This window comes from Mastomys coucha, unplaced genomic scaffold (assembly GCF_008632895.1).
Source record: "Mastomys coucha isolate ucsf_1 unplaced genomic scaffold, UCSF_Mcou_1 pScaffold9, whole genome shotgun sequence".
NCBI classification, from domain to species: Eukaryota; Metazoa; Chordata; class Mammalia; order Rodentia; family Muridae; genus Mastomys; species Mastomys coucha.
The window spans coordinates 36,471,948-36,496,909 of NW_022196915.1; the positions used below are offsets into that span (position 1 = coordinate 36,471,948).

A 24,962-nucleotide genomic window follows, 5' to 3' on the forward strand; every position below is an offset into this window, starting at 1 on the left:
GATAGGGAGAGACAAATTAGTGTGATGGCTCAGCACTTGGAGACCAAAGCTGGTGATCTGAATTTGGTCTCTGAGACTTACATGGTAGAATGAGAAAACTGGCAATAACAGTTGTTCTCTACCCCCCAAATGTGTACCTGCATGCATGCATACACATATGTAAATGTAATTGAAGTTTTTAATATTTAAAAGAGTGTGTGTGCATGTGTGCACCACGCGAGCAAATCTGTAATCCAAGAAAATGAAATTTAGAGTCAGGTGAATCTCTATGAGTTCAGGGTCAGCTTGGTCTACATAGCAAGTTCTAGGATAGCCAGGGATAAACAATAGGGAAAAAACCAAAAATGGCCCAGACCTAGGGTCTCTTCTTACCAGTTATGTAAAAGCCCTCAACTCCCATGTTCCTTGGCAATAAAATAGGTCTACTGATTACTACACAACCCTATAATAGGATTGTTATAGGGACAAAGAAAGTAAAGTCTGGTAGAGATATGGTAGACATTAGGGGATCATGTAAGTTTCAAGAAGTCGTATCTCATCTGCAATCACACTAGGATTATTACACCCTTGAGTCTCTTCAGACACCAGCGAGTACATATTTGAGAGGCGTCAGCATCCTGAGTAGAGTTGTCGGTTTACAAACCAGAGGGCCTGGCTTTCACTGTGATTAATACCTTACTTTAGATGAAATGACTGAGAGGATCATGAGGACACCTCATGCTAGTCTGGAACACAGTTTTCCAAGGCTCTGGCCTGGGACCTAGGTGAGGGGTTTGCCACCCAATGGGCCCCCTTTGTTTGGAAATGCCGCCATTTGCACAGTTATATACATATCAGACTTTTCAGAGGAAACCTGGAGATTAAGACCTGGGTGTAGGAGACATGAAGCCATCGCTTCCCTGCAGTTCCCTAGCAGCATGGCATCAGGCTTCTTCCCTAGTGGGAACAAAACATGGAGAAAGGAGAGGTGTGTTGGTAAAGTACAGCAAGCAGCTTCCTTAGCAAAGGTGTAAAGGGGTCTTTGCATGGTCACCTTAGATCTTGCATGCATATAGCCTACAATGTGCAAACACTACTAGCAGATATCCTTTATTTCAAGTCTCATAAAGTGATCTGACTGTCACAGAGTGTTTTCACTGGTTTTTTTTTTTTTGTTTGTTTGTTTCATATCTAGCCTATTGTTGGCATTTACCTATAATGTGAGTGTTTGTAGGTAAATGTGGGGTAAGGGGTGCACATATACATATGTTTATGCATGCATATCCAAGCCAGCCAGTGGTCAACCTTAGGTATTATTTTTGGAACCATACACCTTGATAGTTTTGTTTATTTGTGAGAAGTTTTCGTTTTCTGGCAGTCACTCACCCCCTCCATGGTATAAATAAAAAAATGAATAATATTTTTGAATGGCTAACAAGTTCATCCCAGGGCTCATCAGCAGAAACATCCAGGTGACTTTCCTGGACAGAAACCACTTGCTCTGTTCATCACTTCTGCTTTTCCCATTTCCTAGAGTCTTTTATTTGAGGAATTGGGCAGAACCCAGACCCAGAGAACACTACCTGCTCTCCAAGCCAGTTTTACCTCCTGTGAGCCACACTTACCACTGCACTGTCTATGCCTCTGCAATCCAGAACAGCCACGTTACTGTTCCCACTAACACCAGGTCTGGGCCATCTTCCAGAATTCCTCTTTTTCCCACCTCATGGCTAAATGTGGACAATCCAGTGAAGTTGCTAAAGATGATAAGTGAGGAACAGTGGAAGGAAAATATGAACAATAAAATTGGTAAGAAATAAGTTCATGAGCCATGGAGACCTTGGAGCTGTAGTTACAACAATCAACCTTTCCTGAAGGTTGTGCTACACCTAGGATTTTTCTACATCCCCACTTATCCTACAAGCTGATCTTTAGCAACATAAATGCTGCTGAATTAAGGGTGTGGTTTTATTTAACACATATGAAAAATGAATTGAGTATGATGGTGTATGCCTGTCATCTCACTATTGAGAACTGGAAGCAGGAGGATCAGAGGTTTAGTCATTCTTGGCTACATAGGGAGTGTGAAGACAGTTTAAACTACATGAGAGCTTGTCTTTGAAGAAAGACAGAGGGAGAGAGGGAGGAGAGAGTAAAGGAGAGAAAGAGAGTACAAGAGCAAAAGCGAGAGAGAGAGAGAGAGAGAGAGAGAGAGAGAGAGAGAGAGAGAGAGAGAGAGAGAGAGAATATGAGAATATTTGAATTTTGGAATAATTTCCTTATGAGTCACTGGAGTGTTACACCTTTGTACATTGTGTAATCCCATCAGGGTTTGGAATATTTCATTATATTTGTATCATTTCACAGTTCTTTCAATGGTAGATGGCTACACAGGCCATTCCCTAATTAGAAATTTAGTGGTGGGATGACCCCTGTCCTTTGGAAATAACCACGTTACTAGCTCTTCCCTCCAGACAAATTCATGGTTCTATGATATTTACAATGAAGTAGTTGTGGTTCCTGATTCTTTCATGAATTAATCAATTAAAGAAAAAATCTTTGACAGTCATATCCATAATTATATCTTCTTTTAAAATGTATCCTATAGCAATATGAATTATTAATGGACCCTCAAAAAAATCACTTAAGGAAGGTAATCCCAAGGGAGGTGCAATGCACTCTCAGTCTTACGATAAAGGGACAAAGGGATTCATGTAGGAGCACTCCATATGCTTTCAGGTAATTGCATACCAAGATTCTGCAGGGAGAAGTTTCTATAGTTGCTATGGATACTTACAGTCAAATGACTTGTAAGATCTCATCATATTTCAAACTGTTGCTGCCTTTACTCAAGAACAAGTTGAAAATTCAAGTCTGCTTAATTCAAAATGAGTTGCAGTCCTACAGACGGGAATAGGTTATGGAAAGTCTTCACAATAGTACGCATGCCTTCCCTGGGTCTCAAAAATCTGCATGCCCACACGTGACTCTATACAGTCTTTATGTAACTGAATGGAGTTTTTGAATGACCACAGATCTGGATCTTGCACCATGTTCTGTGAAGGAAGTTTTCTGTGAGAAGGGATCTGAGATAAGCCAATCACCATACACACTAATTATCGAATATTTAAAGAAAAGGATCAAGTTCACTGTTTGACTTCATCCTTGGGGGATGGGGAGGCTCAGCTGTAAGTCCTGTCTGTGGCACTAATTGGAAATATGGGGGCAGTTGCTGAAGTGCTCTGATTTCTATTGTAAACATGAAGTTTACAAATAGGCCTGGAGAATAGGCTTAGTGGGGTGAAGGGCATGCTGGGTAAACTTGAAGAGTTCCACACCATAAAGTACAGGGGCAATATGTTCCTACATACCAGCAATTGGGAGGTAGAGGAGAGAAACTCCCCAGGGCTTGTTAGCCACATCAGTGAACTCTAGGTTCAGCAAGAAGCCCTGTCTCACAGTCTCATGTGCAGGGTGATTGAGGAAGATAATCGACATTGGACTCCTGGCATCCTCAGATATGTTCACACCAAGCACCCACACAGACACACAGACACACAGACACACACACACACACACACACACAGAGAGAGAGAGAGAGAGAGAGACAGAGAGACAGAGAGACACAGACACAGACACAGAAAGAGAAAGGTGAAATACATTCTTTGTAAAAACATGATTAAATAAATCCAGTTACATTTGCTGACTGCCAGATTGTTAATACTGTGCTCCTACATTTTATTAAGGTAATCACTTTGATTAGCATAACCTCAAATTAAGAGATAAGGACAAGCACTTGATTGATTTTGTTTGGACACAGCTGGAAGTCCTTCAATATCACCTTGGCTTACTGTCATTTATTTTTCAAGAAACAATTTAGACTTTGCTTTTTCCTTTGTGAACATCTTTTTTTCAGTTCTCCTAATATTTCTTCCTGTTTAATTGCCTGAAGAGCCTACTTATATGTTTTTGTATGTTAATAATTCCCCAAATGATCCCTATAAGTGCATTCTGATTACAAGGAATTAGTCCGTGCATTCTCCTGGAGTGTAATGTGCCATATGAATGGTTTATTAGTAATGTGCCATATGAATGCTTTATTAACTGTGGCTGATGAGGGGATTGGCTTCTGGCTTTATTCCAAGCCTCCTTCTGCCTTTCTCCAAAGGAAAATCAACTACTAGGTTTTCAAAGAAGGAAAGGAGATGCTTTCAGTTCTCTAATCATTATGGTTCGTTATGGAAGAGCAGGCAAGAGCTTCCCATTCTGGGAAGGATTGAATCCCATCACCTCTCTTCGAGGAATAAAAAATAATAAATCAAGGAGAAAATGAGACACTAAGATATTTGGATTTGGGTTTCCAGAAGATTTTTCAAAATAAAATGAGTCTAAATTTATATTAGATAAGCCTTGATATAAAGCAAAGCAAAACAAAACAATATCTACAACCTCCTACAGGACATTAAAGATAGAAAAAAGGAAAGAATTCTCAAACCAGGATTCAAAAGCATCTAAGAGATGAGTTAAAAGCAGTGGTGGCGCATGCCTTTAATCCCAGCACTTGGGAGACAGAGGCAGGTGGATTTCTGAGTTCAAGGCCAGCCTGGTCTACAAAGTGAGTTCCAGGACAGCCAGGGCTATACAGAGAAACCCTGTATCGAGAAACAAAAACAAAAACAAAAAACAAAAAAATGTGAGACACAGAAAAAGTAACTCTATTCTCTGGTTTAGTCAGTGGCAGCCAGGACAGAGTGTACATGATGTCTACCACTCTAGGCAAACATAAGCTGGATTCTGTCTTTAGTGGGAGCTTTCCAACATCTGTCTCTATAAGGCCGTCTAATTAAATGTTTGGATTGTTCCTCCTTTTCCTTTCCATTTCTCTCTCTCTCTCTCTCTCTCTCTCTCTCTCTCTCTCTCTCTCTCTCTCTCTCTCTCTCTCTCTCTCTCTCTGTCTCTCTCTCTTTCTCTCTCTCTCCCTTTCTCTCTCTCTCCCTTTTTCTCTCTCTTTCTCTCTCTCTCCCTTTCTCTCTCTCTTTCTCTCTCTCTCTCCCTTTCTCTCTCTCTTTCTCTCTTTCTTTCCCTTTCTCTCTCACTCTTTCTCTCTCTCTTCTTTTAAAGAGTCACTATGTAGGCCTGACTGACCGAGAACTCAGTATATAGTCCAAGAATGCCTTGAACTCAGATATCTGCCACCTCAGTGCTGGGATTGAAGGTATGTGACACTACACCCAGACAATTTGGAAGTTTGTAAGGAACTATCATTCTGAAAATAAAATATCTGAGTTTCATCCAAGTCATAGCCTGCACCAGTGAAGGTAACTGGTCCATTGTTTCCAAGGGCTGATCATTTCTACAGTACAAAATTGAACAAGGCACAAAACTCAATCTTAAAAAAAAAAATTAAGGTTTGGGTTATAGTTCAGTTTGGAGATCAAAACACCAATAAAAGTACTTTTCTAGTGTCTATAAAGCTCTGGGTTCAATATCTAGCAGCACTTAAAGTCTTTCATAGATTCACATGCCCATAACTCCAGCACCTGAAGAGGTGTTAGAAGTTCAAGGTCCACCTCAGCTATAAAGCAGATTTGATACAAGACTAGGCTCAATGTCACTCTGTTTCAAGAAAAGTCTAAAATGTTAGATCATGTTCTGGAATCTAGCCTCAAATTATTGTTCAGAAAATAAATAGTAAATGTGTAGGGTGATATGGGGGGAAGATGAAAATCAAAGTGTAATGGCACATAGTGACAAGATGCTCTAATGAAATCTGCTACTTTGTATTCTGACTTACAGTGTTAGATGTTAATTAATAGATGGTAAAGAAAAAAGGACCAATGATAAAAAGAAGTGTGGAGAGAAAAAAATCTAGGGGCATACATCAGTCAATTAAGTGACCAGAGCACAAGAAAAATACCCAAGTTTGATCTCCAACACCATATTACACTGAGCATGGTGTTACATGTCTTCAAGTACAGTGTTCTCACTGCAGAGCCAGTGGGTTCCTGGAGCTCATGAGCCAGTCAGCACAGACTAATTAATGGACTTCAGATTCAGAGAGATGCTGCCTCAAAATATAAGGTGGAGAGCAATTAAAGAAGATATCAAACATTCACCTCTGGCCTCTACAACTGTGTTCGTATACATCCATGTGCATCACGCAGAGGAATATAGGCTCTTGACCAGTCAGAATTCCTCCACTCCCTACTGTTAGGTTGGTTGATGAGATGGAAGTCTATGTTAAAACTATCTTGCCTACAGATTGCTAAGTCTGTTATTAAAATGAGTTTTGAGATTGGGAGATACTGAAAAGCATTCAAGTTTCCTACAGTTTTCAGAGTCCATAGTGTGACTCACATTCTGTGTATTTCACCTTTTAAAATGTGCCAAAGTAAAATCAAGCAACAAGATGATAGATGGCTCATCTGGATAGTGTTCTTCAAGGCACTGAACTGGAAATTCCTGGTTTCTATGGTGACTCATTTGTGTCATGTGATATTTTCCTGGAATCTGTCCTAATACAGGATGTTTTGCTGAAGCAGATACATCAAAGTATGCTTTGCTGAGGACAACAGACAAGTGGCGTTTTCTGGAAGCTGCCTGGAAAAAGGGCATGTGATGTTTTGGTAGAGTAGACCCTTGAGAGGACACATGATGTTCCGAAAGGGTATAAGTATAACCCAACAGACAGTGGATGATGCTTCCATGTTGCTTCACCTTGTTTTCTTTGCTGATCATTGCTGGTTGTGACTTCATAGAGAGAAATGCACCTAAGAACTTCTTGTGATATTCCAGCAGCTTCTTGCCTCTTTTGTGGACTTGGCTGATTGGCAAAGCCTCGTGGTTTCTTCTGAATCAAACTGCCGTTGCTGACTTGTAAATGGTGTTTGCTAGTAGATCAATCTACAGTTGCTCATTTGTGGGAGCTGAACTGCTGATATCCTAACAACGAAGATTGGAATCACCCCAAAGAACTACTTCTAAACAGATCCACATCTACTTTTGCCCTATTAACCTTTCCTTTCTACTATCTCTGGTGAGAGATGGGATAGAAGAGAGGTTAAAATATTTAAGAATCCCTATTGAAGTAGGTTTAAAAAAATCTAAGCCTATATGATATAATTAGTTATTATTATTAAAGGTTTTAGAGTTGTTAAAACCATTTTGAACAAGTACTATATAGAAACCCAAAGACAGTCCAAAACAGGCGAATTTCTACTACTATGTGATACATAAACTTGTCTATTATGAATATGACAGAGAACCCCCAGTGTCTGATGAGTTACGGTTTCCCCCCAGAATCAAACTAATATTATTTCAACATCCATCATAAATATAACTATAAGAGACAATATCCTATCTTCTCCCAACTTAGCTGAAAAGTTTCAGTCATAGGGTGGCAGCTAGCTCAAAGTCAGTCTTCTCCCTCTTTAAGCTATTAATAGTAGTCAGTGCTGAATGTTAGGGTCTATGAGCTTCACAAAGGCATTCGGGTGAGTTGGGCTCCCAAGAAAGGCTTTAGCCAGATCTGTGTGTGCCCATATTTTTCATCTGTAAGAATGAAATGAGAAGACCATTCCCAGAAAGGAGAATGTAGAAGAAAACTGCTTCCTCAGCAATGTATCCTGCATGTCCCAGTGATTCTGACTATGGCTGGAATTTGGTAGGGGCTTCTACAGAGCAACTAAAGGAAGCATGACAGAAGGCTCAGACATGGAAATCTTGTATATACCAGGAGTGCACAAAAAGATCAATACATTTTAGGAGATTTTCTGATGCTTGACCTGTAGAACTCCAAGTTACTTGACCTTATTTGAACATTTGGCTTCACCTGTGTTGTATTCTGACTATGCATATTATCGTTTTCCCTTTGAAGTACAAATACAGCTTCAGCATCCCCAGGTAGCTTAACAGTTATTTTAGTGGGTCACATAGAACGTATTGCTATCCTGCAGTCACTGTGAGCCATCAGAGTTGGGATATAATTGACCTAAAGATTTCTCTCTGAACTGGAATGTTTCATTCCTGGCAAGGGAATACCTAGGACAATAGTTAAAGCACTCAAGTACACACTTGTGGACACATGTAGCCTTAGCTGCCCTAATAATACTCAACACAATACTATGAACTCCACTGATTAACATTTGAATATCGGACTAGGGGTGTAGGTCAATGGGGAGAGCATTTGCCCAGCATGGAGCATTCATGAAGCCATGGATTTGATCCCCAGCACTTTATGTTGTTGGCTGCCTATAATTTCAGCACTCAAAGCAAGATCAAAATTCAAGGGTATGATAGGCTACCTAGCTATTTTGAACCCAGGCTTCAATTTGTGATAGCATTTTTTTAAAGCCTTAAAATTGACATTGTACTAATTTTTCTCAAAATAGGATGTAGAAGGAGAAGGGTATTTATGGTATTAAGGTGGGCAAGATGAACAGCATCCTGCTAATGACACAGTTCTCTTTATTCCTCTTGAAATGACGGCTTCAGTTAGTTGTCTCTGCTATAAATCCTGGGTGAGGGAGTTCTTCAGATGGTTATCATATACACCAGTCTAAGAAAACCACACATTTCATAACACAACCCACAAAACTATGCTTGGTATCACTCAGCTTGGCGATAGAAGGGGAGGCCGGATTTCACTACGTAGTTCACACTAGCTTGAACTCACTGTATAGCCCTGATTTTCTTCATACTTATGGCAATCCTCCTGCTTTACTGCTGGAGTTACAACTGAGACTCACTAAGATGAGCTCATCTATCAATTCTTTTCTCTTTCCAGACATCTTCACATACCCTAAGTGAAAAGAAAACAGTAACTTATAAAACAGATGCAGAGCTGCTAATCGGAGTCTCATGAAACATAAAGCAAAAGGAAATCCAGTGTCTGTTCAATTCCATCCATTGTTTTCTTCAGGCTCCTCAGGACTGCTGACTGCTGGAGGGAATGACTTTCTGGGCCTCAGCCTTCTGGACATCTGAGAGCACAGTGGAGACGAGCTGTAGGCGTCCATCATGTTGGTGTATTTGCCCTATTTATAGACCACCTCCTGCTAAAGCGAGGATGAGAGCACTCACGAAATAGTAACAAGAAGAGATAAAAATAAACAAATGGAATATTCACACAACAGGAGTGTTTAAAACTGCACTGGCTGAATATTTGGACACAGGCAGGCAGAAATCTCCCACTACTACTAACCTGCGAGTACCATACATTCAAATGAAAGGTCTATGAAGAAATAGTACCTTGGGCTCAAAGGCACTGTCCATTCTATGTTCATGCTCTGTTGGCAGGGAGATGTGGGCTCTTCATCTCTACATGAATTCAACGGTGCGTCTGACCTAATACACAAAAGATCTGCATCCAAGTCTAGGACCTGTCTAGGAAAAACAGTTCAAGTCTTCAAAGAAAAGAGAGTGGTTTTAAACTCTAGTCCAGAAAACTACTCAGCCATCATGTCTGGGACAGAAAGAACATATAAGCACATGTAAGCAGATGCCAGACCAATCTGAGATCCAGGTGTCTACATCCACATTTCTTTAGTCTAGATTTTTGGGTTTGTAATGTGGCCATGAGGTTTCTAGTGAAATTGAAGTTTGAACATTGAATTTAAGTCTTTTTTCTATGTGACTTTTAAAAGGTTGAAAGTGGAAACACTGATAGTCCTGGGGGAGTAGCAGAGCATATAGCTTACTTTGCAGAATGCACGATAATCACTTATGACACCCCAGGTTTGCTACCTAGCTCTGTAAAAGACTGGGAATGGTGGTGCAGCTTATAACACCAGCACTCTGAAGGTAGAAGCAGGGGTCAGAAGTGAAAGTTTATTATTCTTGGCTACAGAACATGGTTGAGACTTTGAGATCAGTCTGACTGAGCTCACAAGATCTCATTTGGGGGTAAAAAAAGTAAAACTAAAAATATTAATATTTGATACACCACTAGAAGCAGTATGAGTCTTTACTATTGAAAATTTTATTCATAGTAGATAGAAGCACTCTCAAATTCTCTTATTCATACCCTTCCATATACAGAAGCTACATCTCATGACAGGACAGTTATACTGCAGATGTAGCATCCCAGTATCTTTCATAGCTCTCTAAGTGAGCACCCTAGTCTTGGGGATTTGGCCAATCTGCTATCTCTCTTTGTGCTTTTCACATTGCATTGAGCTTTTTTCCTCTTTCTTTTTATTCCATACACATATTTAATTGCAATAATCCCAGCAACCTCCTGAATGTTTTAAATCATAGCCCACCATGTCCTTCACCAGAATGCACTGAGATTCACTATAATGTGCACACTTTCCACTGTCCTTTAGCAAGCATCTCTTCCTTGCTGCCATAGTGTGTGTTGCATGGTATTTATGTACTTGGTCTTAGCTGTGTGTTATTTTAAATAAATTGGAAGAGGAAGGTGAGAAAAGAATGCTGTCACCTCTTAAGTCTGAGTCTTCCACACAGCCCAGTAGTCTGTTTCTCTAAGGTCTACCTACCACTCTACTGCAATGTATCCTGCTTTGCTATCCTTCCCAAACACATTTGTCTCTGTTCCTCTCCATTTTATTTTGGAAACAACCAGCTAAGGAAGCTGATAAGTAATTCCTTGTGGCATATAATACATGAGAATGTTTAAATGAGATAGAAATTCTTCATTTTTCTAGGTCATTCTGAAGGCCCTATAGAAAAGGTGACATAAACCACTGGATGGCACTACACCTTCTAAAGTCACACCTTGCAGAAGGATGTCAACTAAATTCAAAGCAAAATAGTGGTATTATTCTCTTCCCTGCTTTGGAATTGCTCAGCCACTAACCTCACATCTGTAACTCTGCTCTAGGATAATTTATGACATGGTAACATATCAGTCTTTCACTGCCTACAAAACACAGAGCACATATTCAGTAGGGGCTCAGTGAATGCCCCATAGAAACTAGACAGATGAGTGCTGTTCCTGTATCTGCTGCCAGCATTCATCCTTAGACTCTTCATTGAATATTTATAATGACTTTGAAAGGAACTCCAGAAATGTTATATTTTCTCAGTCAAGTACCCACTGCAATGTGATATGCGAGCCTTTGGACTATGAATGAAGACAGTTATAATAATTCAGCACTGAGCTAACTGATGATTTTTCCAAACCCCATTCCTCTAGAACATCAATCAAATGTTAAAGTGGCCAAAAATGGTCTCTTCATGAAGAAAGACATAAATTAATACCATATTTAAGCTTTCACCCAGAATTGAGTTCAATACATATTTAAAATGAAGTTATTATCTTAACAAGACTAGTTACAGAATTCATTAGAGGACAGAAGAGACCCAGATAAGAATGTACAAGCAATGAAGGCAGAGAACACATCAGAAATTACTAATGGAGATGACTGATATCCACTCAATAAACTACACCAATCAGATTTCCCCTGCCCACATGGTCACATGGCTTAATCTTAACCACTTCCTGGAAAGATTAATTCTGCTGGAGGCAGAGCTCCCTGCACTCAAAGCAATATATACATGGCCATGTATAAGACTAATTTTCAGAAAATCGGGGCTGTGCATCTGTTGCTGTGTGCTAGAAAGTTGTCTATATTTTCTGCTCTAACTCCATAGGGAGTATATTTGTATATTTGCACTTTTGCTGGTTTATAAGGAGAAAAAAAGGAAAGCTGAGACTACAACATTTACATGCTGCCTACAGGTAATCATAAGTTATCCTTTCAGAATGATGGGGCTCAGTTAAATAGTGACTGAAACCTATGTGTGATTTCCCTTGCTGCTATATAATACATTAACAGAAGAGCAGGGCTTAAGATGTCACAAACTTATCACTTCATATTTTTAGAGGTTAAAGGTCCAGCATGGGCCTGACTGTGCTCCAATTAATGTTGGCAAGCTCCATTTCTTCTATGAGTACCAGGTGAATCTCTTTTATTGACTTCTCCATCTTCTAGGGGTTTCAAGCATTCCTTCGCTCAGGGCCACATTGCTCTAACATTTGCCTCCAACATCACATACCCTTTTCTCCCTCTGACACTGAGCTTCTTTCCTCTGCTTGTTGATTTATCAGATTAGGGTTGGGAGTTTTCCTTTTCTGTTGTTCTTTAGACAGGATGTCGTGTATCCCAGGATGGCTTCAAGATCTCTATGTGGCCTAGGATGACTTTGTACTTCTGGCCCTTCAGCCCTTACCTCCATAGTCCTGGGACTGCAGGCTTGCACCAACATGCCCAGTTTATGCCTTGTTGGGATCAAACCTTGAACTTTTCCTTTATAGTAAAAAGCACTCTACCAACTGAGGTATGCCTCCAATATGCTACCTATATGACTATGAAACCACTGCTATCCAGACCAATGTCCCAACTCCCATTTTAAGATACTTCCCTTTTCCACTTAAGGGGAAAATATCTAAAGCCTTTGGAGGTTATGCATAAACTTTTTTGGGAAGCCATTGTTCTATCTACCACAAAACGTACCAGAAATAAGTACCCAGTTTGAAAGAGTTGAGGACAACAGATCAATTAATATTAACCCACAATTAATTTAAAGTTGTAAAGAAACATTTCAAGAAAAAGTTGGGTTAACGGAATTCTAGTCTCCGACACTATACAATTACAATGGAAGAAAGACCAACTTTAAACAATCATTCTTGTTCAGATTTCTACAAAATCTGCAGTGTTAACAACAGACTGATAAAATTAACTTACTTGAAAACTATCATGATGAAACATAAGAGATATTTAGAAAAATAGTAAATTACTATAGTAAGGAAAAATACTAATATAGCAAAACAAAACAAACTTACAAGGCTAGAGAGATGATTTGGTGGTTAAGAACTTGCTGTTCTTCCACAAGACCTGTTTGGTTGCCAGTACCCAGACCGGATAGCTTATAACTACTTGTAACTTCAGCTCCAGGTAATCCAATCACCTCTTCTGGCTTCTATGTGCATCTGTATACATGAGCATATACCACTTCTGGACACAGACCCATAACCATAATAAAAAATAAAGTAAATCTTTAAAAAATACCCTGGGATAAGAAAATCACTTAAAAGCTAACAAATCGAGATGTCAACGTAGTTCTGTAGTAAAGTCACTCGGTGCCAAACCTGGTGACCTAAGATTAATCCTTGGAACCAACATGGTAGAGAGAACCAACTTCCACTAATTGTAATCTAACCATGATATGTGAGCTCTAGTGGTATGCATACACACACACACACACACACACACACACACACAAAACTAAATGCAATTTATTTTTTTTAAAAAGCTAACCAATCACTAAGTGGGTATCACAAATTTATAAACATTTAAATTCTGCTTCGGTAATGGAATCAGGAAATAGGACAGGAGGACATAAGAGATATGCATTCCAAGCCTTATTCCTTGCACACATTATTATTTCACTTGTTATTAGACAAAATTTGGGAGCAACCCAAGTGGTCGCTACATTAAAAAAAAAGTGTGGCATAGCCACACGGCAGAACATTAACCTGCTAGAACAGGGAACAAATATTGATGCATGTGACATAACTGTATCTCAAGATCATAGCACTAAGTAAAAGAAGCTAGAAATAAAATAATATGTATCTATCATGAAACACTGTCCCTTTATCATAGCATAGTCATTATCATTTTCATCAGATTAGCCGTGGTTATCTGCAGATAGTTCCTAACAAGATGCAGTCTGTAGAAGGTCCTTCATAGTAAGAGAGAGAAAGAGAGAGAGAGAGAAAAAGAGAGAGAGAGAGAAAGAGAGAGAGAGAAAGAGAGGCATCTTTATGCCCTCACCTGAGATTACAGCCACTCAGTCCAACCTGCGCCTTCCTCCTGCTGCATATAGCCTTGGGAGAAAGATATAGGGAGGTAGCAAGTTAACTAACAGGGAGACCTCATCTAAGCAGGTTTTAGGAGATTATTATCCACACTGGGGTGAAACTTCATGACGTGACTGTTTGGAGGACACTCGTTTTCCTGTAAGTAACAACTCCCATATCACTACTATAAGGGAGCCAATTAAACTCCTTGGTTCAACTAGCTGAGCTTCAATAGAACCAATCCATTAGTCTGTTGTTGGTACTCTATGAAGAACCATTCCATCACTTGGTACTCTATGGAACCATTCCATCCCCAGAATCCACTTAAAGATGAAAGGAGAAAACATAAGCCAAGAATTGTCCTCTAGCATCCACACGTGTCATGACATAGGCACACCCAGTTTTTTACATGCAAAAGCAAAATAAAATGTATTTAAAGTGAACTGAAACATAGTTCAACATTAAGAGCACTTGTTATACTTTCAAAAGACTGGATTTCAGTCCACCAAACCCCCACTGGATGGCTCACACCTGCCTGTAGCTCCAGTTCCAGGGGATACAATGATTTCTAGCTTCTGTGGTGGGCACATACTTGGCATGCATACACACACACACACACACACACACATACCACGACCACCACCACCACCACCACCACCAACAACAACAACACACAGACACACGAATAAAAATAAAATATTGAAATAAAACCTACTACATTGAATTATACATTTAAGTGACTACAGTTTGTACATGTAATATGTAAATCAATAAAATTGATTTCTTAATTTGGACTCCAATATTTTATATTCCTAGACGTGGTTAGAACACCACTCAGACAATCATTGCAGCTTTGATCTGAGGCTTCTCCACCTTCTCCTAAGCTCCAACGTTCTTCCAGATGCTTATACCTACTTCTATAGAGTAATACTTCCTGAGCAAGGAGAGTTCCTTTCCTTGACCACAAGCCAGGAACAGATGCTTGCTTAGTGCTTCCTGTCAGCTGATTGCTTTTACTTGGATATAATTTGGGATACAACTGCTAGCCTTGGAGCCCAGACTAATCTCAAGCTAGCTACCTATGTAGGCTTGTCCCAAACTTATAACGTTCTTGCCTCAGCTTTCTGAGGGATGAGACTACAGGTATACACCACCATTTCTGAACGGCTTACTTAGTTATATAGGAAGGTAATCTCTCTAATAAAACAGCAATTTCAAATTTTCATCCCTATCACACTCAATAGTCACACTACGAAGACTCGTGTTAGTTATTTTTCTCCCTGCTGTAACAGAATATGTGACAGAAACAATTTAAGGCATCAGGGCAGAAAAGCATGGTTAAGCACCTCACATCAAGGCAAATAGGAAGCAGGGAAAGCAAAGGGATTGAGGACCACATATAACCCCAAAGTATGCCACCACCTAGACATTAAGGGTTCACGGAGTAGCCCGGGAGATGCATTTCATATTCAAGCCATTAGAACTATTTACTGGATATGATACTATCTTATGATAATCCCACTGTGTGGAGAATCATATCATGTATGAATTGTTGTATTTTTCTATAGCATATTTTGTAACAAACTGTATTCAAATTTTAGTATTTTATTTCATTAATATTAATTTTTTTGTCAGGAGTACTTCAAAATTATATGTGTTCACAAGTCAATGTTCATATTGTTTTTGTTTATTTTGTAATCTGATATGGCACTTATACCTTTATAAACTTGTAAAATCCTAACAAAATACATACATATACATATATACATATATATGTATGTGTACATACACACATATCTATATCTATCTATCTATCTATCTATCTATCTATCTATCTATCTATCTACATATATATATGTCTATATCTATATCTATATAAGTGGGAAAGGAAAGGAGAAAAAAATCCTTCACTATATAGTGTTATAAGCTCTAACTTTCCTGAACTTCACAATGTAGATAGAATTTGCCTGCCTCTATTTCTTGAATACTGGAATTAAATAAGTCACCATACCTGTTACACAAAAAATTTGTCATAAGTAATTATTGGCCAATACCTGATGCATTTGTTCAGTAAGCACTGTATTAAAAGTCACATGTTCTGACTATATTTTGGAGAGCTATTACCCATTGTGACTTCTCCTAATTGTATGCATATTACATAGAAAATCTCATCTCTACATTCTCTGTAATTTTTATTCTAATCTACAGTGTGATGAGCCCAGAATTGTGTCCAGAGCATGTCCCAAATCAATGGTCAAGTTTTGAAACAAATACCTCCAAATGTGGCTCTATGGATCTTATATTTAATGTCTTCCCAGTTGTAAAAGACTCGGAATATTTTAAAGAGAGGACTTCTTTGATGAAAAGGTTGCTCAGCACATACCAAAAGAGTGAGTCTCTTACTTAGGGCTCAGTAGCATCTACAGTAATTAGAAGGATGGCTTGGAAGCTTTGCTGGCCTGGAAAGAGTGTAAAGGTTGGACCTCGTCCACACCCTCAGTGTCTATTACATCTACCTGGACCACTCACAGAGAAAGAGGCACGTGACTGGACATGTGACTGCTGAGTGAGATTGTGTTTAAAATGAAGAGAAAAGTCCCAAGCTTCCCAAATGACTCACTGAGAATCAGGACAGAAACTTCTGGGGAACAAATTCTGACAGGACAGAGAGTGACAAAATCCATTCAATTCCTGATGCCAGCCGCTGGGCACTGCTTGTTTAGATCTGTCCTTCCCATTTGAAAGGCTTCCTTCTGAGAAGGAAAAATGGAGATTCATCCAAAGCATCAAATAGCTAGACGGGTAATGGGAAGTAGGGGATTGGAGTTGGCTACGTAAAACCACAGATGTAAAAATTTTGAGGAAATAATTGATAATTTACACACAAAATAGATACCCATAACCATAGGCAGATTGCATTTCTATATGACAGATATGAATGAAAGAAAACTGAAGTCATAGGCAAAGGAGAAGAGAGAGGTAATTCAATGGGTTCTTACCCAGACCTTGATTCTGCTGTTCCCACTCAATGGTCTCTGGCACCTGGTAGGTGGCTACCTCTAGTAGGGCCATGCTTCCTGGCCCTATGTCAGGTTCCTGGGAAGTGATGCCAGGCAGAGTAAAGCCTGGTGGTTCAGTGTCACCATCGAAGTCCTTATACAAGGAGTCTGTCTCTTTATCTTCTTCATCTTCTTCATCTTCCTCATCTTCTTCCTCTTCATCTTCTTCATCCTCTTCATCCTCATCATCTTCTACCTCTAGAAAACAATTCAAAGGAAAACTTGAAGGCATGCAATGAACATATTCTCAAACACATTAATCTTTTAAAGTGATTCATACACTACAAAGTAATCATGTTTTTCTTTTAAAACCAATTGTTAAAGTCAACATTGGGCAGTGCAAGTCTTATGAGATTATGTGTTTCTATATACCCTGTGTTTTAAACTTTCAATAATCCCCATGTTTATTAGGAATTAAAGTTTAGGAATTTTGATTGTTTGTTTGTTTGTTTTTTGTCAACATGTCATAATCTAGAATCATCAGAGAAAAGTTAACCTCAGCTGAGAAGGTGCTTCAGTAATATTGGCCTGAAGGCAAGTGTATGGGGGTACTTTCTTGATTCATGAATGGTGTTGGAGTGTTACTTCCACCATGTGTGCTGTGCTGTCCCTGGGGAAATGAAACTAAGTTGTATAAAAAGTAGAATGAGCAAGCCATGAGGAACAACCAGTAAGCAGCCCTCTTTTCTGCCCTCTGCTTTGGGTTCTTTTCTCCAGGTTCTTGCCTTATGTTCCTGCTTTGACTTCTGTCATAGTGAGTTGCACACTAAAACATGAAATGATCTCAGTCTCCTCAGTTGCTCTTTTTCAGGGAATAGAAGGTAAAATAAGATAGAAACAATGAATTTTTGCAACCTAATTTGTATTTTCAAGGCTAGTAAACATTCTGCTCTCCGAAGGTTATAAAATGTTTATCTGTTAGGAATTACCCTGACAAATGAGAGAACATAAAAATATTTCTATCTTTTTTTTTGATAACATTAAAGAAGAAAATTCATTATTTGATACATTCCTCTTTCCATCCTCTACATCAGTGACTAGAATTCAGCAATGTCACATGAGAGGTAGATGAATTTGGATTGTATTCTTCCTGTGGAAGAGTAACCCAATACTCTAGAAATAATTCCACTAACATTCCTAATCCAGTGCTACAGAAGAGTTACAAAATACCATATATCAAGAATGTCCATAAACTGTGATAAGACATTATTGTCATGGTTAGGAGTCAATTTCTACAACTGAGCCTCCTTGGTGCTTAAGGTTTGGTATGGGCGGAGGGACCTAAGAGCCCAAATCTAATTGATTTAAATTTTCTAGGAATATTCATGCCCACTCTTCAGTGCGAGTAAACCCACAAAGCAGCTGACTGATGGCAGAATGTACCTCAGGCTTTCTTTGCATCTCTGTAACCTCAACAGTCACTGTGGCAAGGAGCTCTACTCAGAAGGCAGAGAAGACAAGAGAACAGAAAACTAACACCAATCACAGTCCTTCGTTGTAAACTTTCCTGTCTCCAGACACCTATACACATACTTTTCTCTTTTACCACTTTTGAAGATTTCCTTGTAAAACACATTACTTGTAGAACGTATCAACTCTTCATTGGTATGTAGCTCAGTAGGAGAGCACATGTCTAGCATGGGTAGGGCACTGAGCTCAGGACCTAGAATTACAAAACAAAATTTGTCATCCTTTGATTCTATATCAGCCTGAGTTCTGTAGGCTTTAGTGCATGTCACTACTCAGAAAACACAACAGAATAGAGACCTAATGCTGTTCCAGGCAACAGAAATACAGCTTGTGGGTCCAAGGAACTGATCTGTCCCTCAGGAAAAGACACAGCAGACGGATGCAACAGCAGGTACAGAGACTACACTGATGAACACTGTCAAGATGAGAGAAAATATCAGATGCTGTTACTTTAGATGGTGAGACTGAGGAAATCTTTTCATATAATATAAGGATTATGTACAAATAAGAAATTCTGTGTGTAACAGTTGATATTTATAGGGAGAACATCACAGGCAGAGGGACTAGAGACACCAAGTACCTTAAGGCATGTGTGCACAGGCTGTGTTCAGAGACCATCAAGGAGGTCACTGAGGACTAGGCATGGGATGAGGGTGCACTACAAATATATAAAATGATGATAAGGAGTAGATAGGGCCTATAAGATGTGCAACTTTTCAAAACAACTCAGGTTGAAAGGTAGGGAATAGTCTCAACTGAGAAGGAAACCCATGAGGATGCTCTTAGAACTTAGGTGAGTGATTGGGTAATGGTACTTGAAAGTAGGTATGATGCAGATCTGCCTAGATCCAGTGATACAATTTGTAGGTGGACCCTTGCTGATTATGATCCTGTGAGACACAAGAGGGAAGGAAGAAGATTCCTCCATCACCAATGGGAATGCAAAGATAATGTGCAAAATTAAATCTATTTGGGACACAATGTGGGATGGCCATGCCAATGACATACACATGCAAAAGCTGGAAGTCTAGGAAAGGTAGAAATGTATAAGTTATCAACAGAAAGCAATGGAAACTTGGTCCTTGCTCCTTTTAGTTTTGTGTGACTGAGATGAACTAAAACAGTTGACAGTGAAACTGTCAGGACTGGGATGCACCTCAGTTGACAGAGTGCTTGCCTAGCACACATCAAATACTGGGTTTGATCTCCACAACCACAAAAACCTAGTGTAATAGCACATGCTTGTAATACCAGCACTTGAGATGAAGACAGGAGTTTCAGATGTTCAAGGTCATCCTCAGCTACATAGGAAATTAGAAGCTACCATGGGCTATATGAAATCAGAGAGAGAGAGAGAGAGAGAGAGAGAGAGAGAGACAGAGACAGAGACAGAGACAGAGACAGAGACAGAGACAGAGACAGAGACAGACAGTCAGAGAGACATATAGACAGACAGAGAGACAGAGAGATAGAGAGAGACAGAGAAAGAAAAGAGAAGAAAAAGGAAGGAAGGAAGGAAGGAAGGAAGGAAGGAAGGAAGGAAGGAAGGAAGGAAGGAAGGAAGAAGAGAACACTAAAATATTAAGCAGCTGTGCCAGATATCAATGCCAGATAGCTGAACAACACTTGGTGACATTAAATGACATATTCAGAGTTGAAATAAAGAAATGTCTTCTTACACATGTCCAGGAGAGAGGAAAAATGTGTCTAGACAGTACCCTCTCTAAGCCAATTTCATTTTTCTATCCTCTCTCTGACAGAACAGTGGCTTCATAACCCACACGATCCTTTGTTCTTCTAAGGGGATAAGCCTCTGAGGAACTAAAAAGCCTTGCCAGCCTATCCCACAAACTCATATTGTTAGCTGAACAGGGAAGAAATTTACAGGCTCTGATATTTCTTACTGACTGTTTGTTTAATAAGATCTTTGAATCCTCAAATAATATCTGAGCAGAGCTTAAGATGAATTTGTTCAAACCCAGAATTGTTGTTCCTGGAGGTTAGGTATTGTTTTTTTTTTTTTTTATTAATTACCTTAGAAACATACCTTCAATCTGTAGTCACCAAAAATCAAGCTTTCTTTTGCTCAGGACTAGACATGTACAAATTTTACTGATATTCTCATAGGCAGACCTCATCAAAGGCTGACCCAGGATCTCTAATATAGGCATTTTTTTTCATGTCCAAAAGAGCAACACATAATGAGTATCTCCAGGCTGTCATTGACACATCACAAGGGTGAAGAGCCCTTGCAGATGTGCCATCCCAGCCTGGGGGAAAGTACCAGAACAGGAACCCTTGTCCCTAGGATGTCTTGTTTGCCTGACTCTGGACATCTCTTCACCTGTTTATTCTACCTTCTTACAACATTCATTTTTCATATGAATCCTTACCTTTGGCTTATTTATGTAGTTTTTATAAGGTAGAGTTCTCTTTTCACTGGCCTTTTCCTTCCTTCTTTTAAATTTAAATCAGGATCTAAAGCAAATAACCTAATATACATGAAAAATAGAAGACTACTATGGAGAGAGAAATTCCCTAGGCTGAGTTGTATTAGTCTTTGTCATATCCCAAAATTTTTACTAGCATCTGGGAACCCTACAGATAAAGAACAAGGGACCAGAAAGACAGCTCAGTGAGTAAATCACTTGCCACAGAAATCTGAAAATTTGGGTTCATCCTTGAAACCCATGATGGAAAGAGAGCTGGTGCCCACAGTTGTTCTCTGACCCTTCCTGTTCATATCATGGTGTGGATACACTTGTACTTACACACAGTATATGCATACACACACACACACATACAGCAATCTTAATAAGTAGGATTAAATTGTTTTAACTGATAGATTGTTACGAAAGGGGTTTATACACATGAGAATAACTTCAACCCTGGAAATGATACTACTTTTACAGCCAGATTTTTCTTAAGTTGAGCATAAAACTGAGTGTGAAACTTTAAAAGCCAAAGAATTTAAATTTGTTCTAAGTATATGAAGCAATCCTCCAGCAGATGGCTCCCTAAGAGTAGAAGGTGCTGAGAAACCTCAGACATTTTTAACTCTCACAAAATACAGCACATCAAGACTCAAAGGTGGATGAGAATATAATGAATATAATGAATCTCCTAACATTACTAAAATCTCAACTATTCCCACCTTCTTATTTTTATCATATGTGAGATATATACAAATAATATTTGTGTATATGTATATTATGAAGCTTAATATTAAATTTCATTATGAATATGATATATTCTACTGTAATAAACAACCCCAGAAAATTCACCATTGCAGTAAAGAATTAGAATGTGTTTAACAACCTTTCATGAGGGATAAGTAATGGCTGAGAGGCTAAGAGACCATACTGCTCTTTTAGAAGGCCATGTTCATTTCCTAGCACCTACATCACATAACTTAGAACCACCTTCAACTTCAGATTCAGATGAATCCAGCATCTGACATCACCTATGCTCAAATGCTCACATGCACCTATCTATACACAATACACATAAATATACTAAAAATAAACCTTTATCACACACACACACACATATTCTTGCAACTATATGAATACTCCTTCATAAACCTCCTTCTGGTCCTAATGCTATTCATTTTTACTGAATGTCATATGTTAGTATGTTTATATTATACATCCTACTACATTTCTAAGCTTTACTCTTGAATTGATTCTGGAAATATTACTATTCATGTTTAACTAAAAAAAAAAAAACAACTAATTTTTATCACTGTCTTACCATTCATTAAAGGGTATCTAATCACTGATAGAGAAACAGTTTAGGAGAAAAAAAAACCCTAGTTTAAAAACAAATAATGGATACAGTGAGAAGCATCAATAATCCATGAACTACTACAGTGAAATTAGTAGAAACAAGGGAGGTAGAAATAAGAGAATTGGCCAGAAGCTCCCAGGCCAGCTAGGTTGGACTATGTAGTGCAATAGCAGCAGTAACAGCAAGAGGAACTTCAGTGAGGTAAGACAGAACAGCCGTCCAAAGCTGTCCTCTGACCTCTACATGCATGCTGTGGCACTGCTCCCTGAGGACACATGAACAAGCAAACCAATAGATGTTTATAAAAAGCTTTAGAACACTTTCATCTTATGATACCTCCTGGCTTATGTCTATTGCTGTTCACCAGCTCTGTCCTGTCTTCCCACTTCATAAAGTATAAATGGTTATAACTTCTGTACATGTTCATCAACTTACTTGCTTTCTAGTTCTTCCTGAATCTCATTCCTTCCTGTCAAGGTTGTGTCTCTTCCTCTCTTGGCAGTTCATTTTGTAAAGCCTGTTACTAGTATTTTGCTTTTATTCTGTAAATGCTTGAGAACAGACTTCTCAGTTCCCCACTTCTCAGCACTTTGAGGATGCTATTCTGTCTTCTAGCTTACATTTCCTGTGATCTGCTGTGAACTCTGCTCTTAGCGTCTTGTTTCTTTGGAAACTACCCTTTTCTTTTCCTGAATTTTTTCTTTCTAATCAGCATGTTAAGAATCCTTCTTTCTCCTCTCAATACTCTCCCATGTCATCTGCTGAGTCACTTTTACTGCCTCTTCTTAGATGTTTGTGTTGGTGATTTCATTCACCATTTCATTGGACATGGTTATTATACTTCTTGTGTTTGATGGTGTAGTTGAACACATAACCCCCCAGTTATGGTTGATTCATCCTTGTTAACTTGTTGATGCTTATTACAAATTACAGATTTGTTGGAATCTAAAGTGCGTAAAAGCTTGTGAATTTTTACTGGTAATTCATTTTTGTCCACATTTTTGTTCTCAAAAACTAAGCTGTTAATGTTTCTTAGAGACCCTTCTGCCTCTTTATAAATTCAACTACTGAAGACCTAGTCATATTGCTATGTTAAGGCCTATCAAATTTTCTGTAAAAACCTGAATTCCAAATACAATACTTTAAAAATTATTTATATTATCTTCTCTTGAGTAATCCCAACAAATTGAGAAAGAGGCTCTTTTGCTATTTAAATTTCACTTTCAAGACTCAATAGTTATATGAACAATGCTATCTGATTCTAAAATGTGAAATCTGTGTCTTTAAAATTAGGGAAAAACTCACAGGGAGGTGAGATGGCTCTGTGAGTAAACATACCTGCTGCTAACCAGTCCTGATGACCCGAGTTTGATCCTTGGACCCATATGATGGAAGGCTAGAATGGAGTCCCAGAGTAGTCATCTTCTGATACTCACATGTGCAACACACACACACACACACACACACACACCACTAATTATAAATGTAAACCTCAATTGATATTATTTATTATATATTATATTCTTCAAAATTGTCCCTTCATATCATTTTGCTGTTTAGTATTTATCATACTAAATACATGATTTGAAACTTCCCATATTTGTCTACATCATTTTATTAAAACTATTAAGTTTAAAACTCCTACTTGTTGTTTAACAGCATATATAACTTAAAATTTATGCATAACTTTGAAACTATCTAAAACTGGTATTAATGAGAGAAGAAAAGGTCTGAGGCAAGACAATTAGTTGACTTCAAACAGTAGTTGTGCAATGTTTTAAATTTTACTTCATTTAATTTTTCTGTCTTTAAAATTGCACATTTTGCTCTTGATCAAACCCTCTCCTCTCTGGTAAACAGGCTAAAGAGAGCGTTCCAGCCAACTCTACCTCCTGTTGCTTATTAATACCTAATTTCAGTCTCAGGCTTGACCACATAGAGGTGTTCTGTTCTGCCATTTTCATTTATAAATCCTACTGCACATTACATTATATTAATATAGGGAGCCCTTACACTAATAGTGGTAACTCTAGACTATAGCTTCTGATTGTTAGACCAACTGCTCATGATTCAGATAACAGTCTCTTGTATATGTCTTTTTGGAGACAGAAATAGAAGACTGACTATTCTGCTTCTTCTGGCTTCTCTCTGGAGAAACAGAGGCAGGATCAGCCTTATATCTAGGAATTTTGATACATCTTATATAAAATCTTTAGCAACTCAGTTACCATAAGAGAGTATTTTCTTTAAGCAAATGAATAAAAGCTATGTATAAAACTTCATACCCATACAAAAGATAAATTACAGATAGGATAGGCTGATTATTGATTTTTTAAAAAATACTGATTAGGGTAGATTTTCCCTTCAACCTATACAAAGAGTCAACCTATCCAAAATGAAGGGTATATATTGTTTTGTGGAGATATGTTTTATTTATTATACCTGTGAGCCTTCCCTTCTTGAAAACAAAGTTTGTTATGTCCTTCTTTGTACTCCACTCTAAGGATCAAGCATTGTGCCTTGCTCAAAACCTTCCCTTAATATACGCACCCTTCACAGAGACTAAAACAATTTTTATTATGCTGTACTATGTGTATGTGTTAAAAGACTGTGACATAAACTTTTAACAGAAAGCCCACCTACATCCTGTTGCCATTCTGGGGATGGTGGCATGGCAGAGATGACCCTTATACAGATGGATGCTGACCAGTGCTGGAGCCTGATCCTCCATGTCCTCTTTTCATGTCTTTTCCAATACAACTTAAAGAATTACTTAAGAATATTGAGCTTCTATGCCCTAACTGAGTGCAAGTGTCAGTATGGATTCCTCTGGGATGTGA

The 24,962-nt window shown here is 38.6% G+C and overlaps 1 protein-coding gene across 1 annotated transcript in view; it reads right to left on the minus strand.

Moving 5' to 3' along the window:
- Positions 1-24,962, minus strand: part of Armh4 (armadillo like helical domain containing 4) — a 99,005-nt gene that overhangs the window by 60,796 nt on the left and 13,247 nt on the right. The window contains exon 4 of the mRNA XM_031361496.1: positions 16,804-17,061. Coding sequence (XP_031217356.1) covers positions 16,804-17,061 — 258 coding nt within the window. The remainder of the gene's footprint in view (positions 1-16,803; positions 17,062-24,962) is intronic.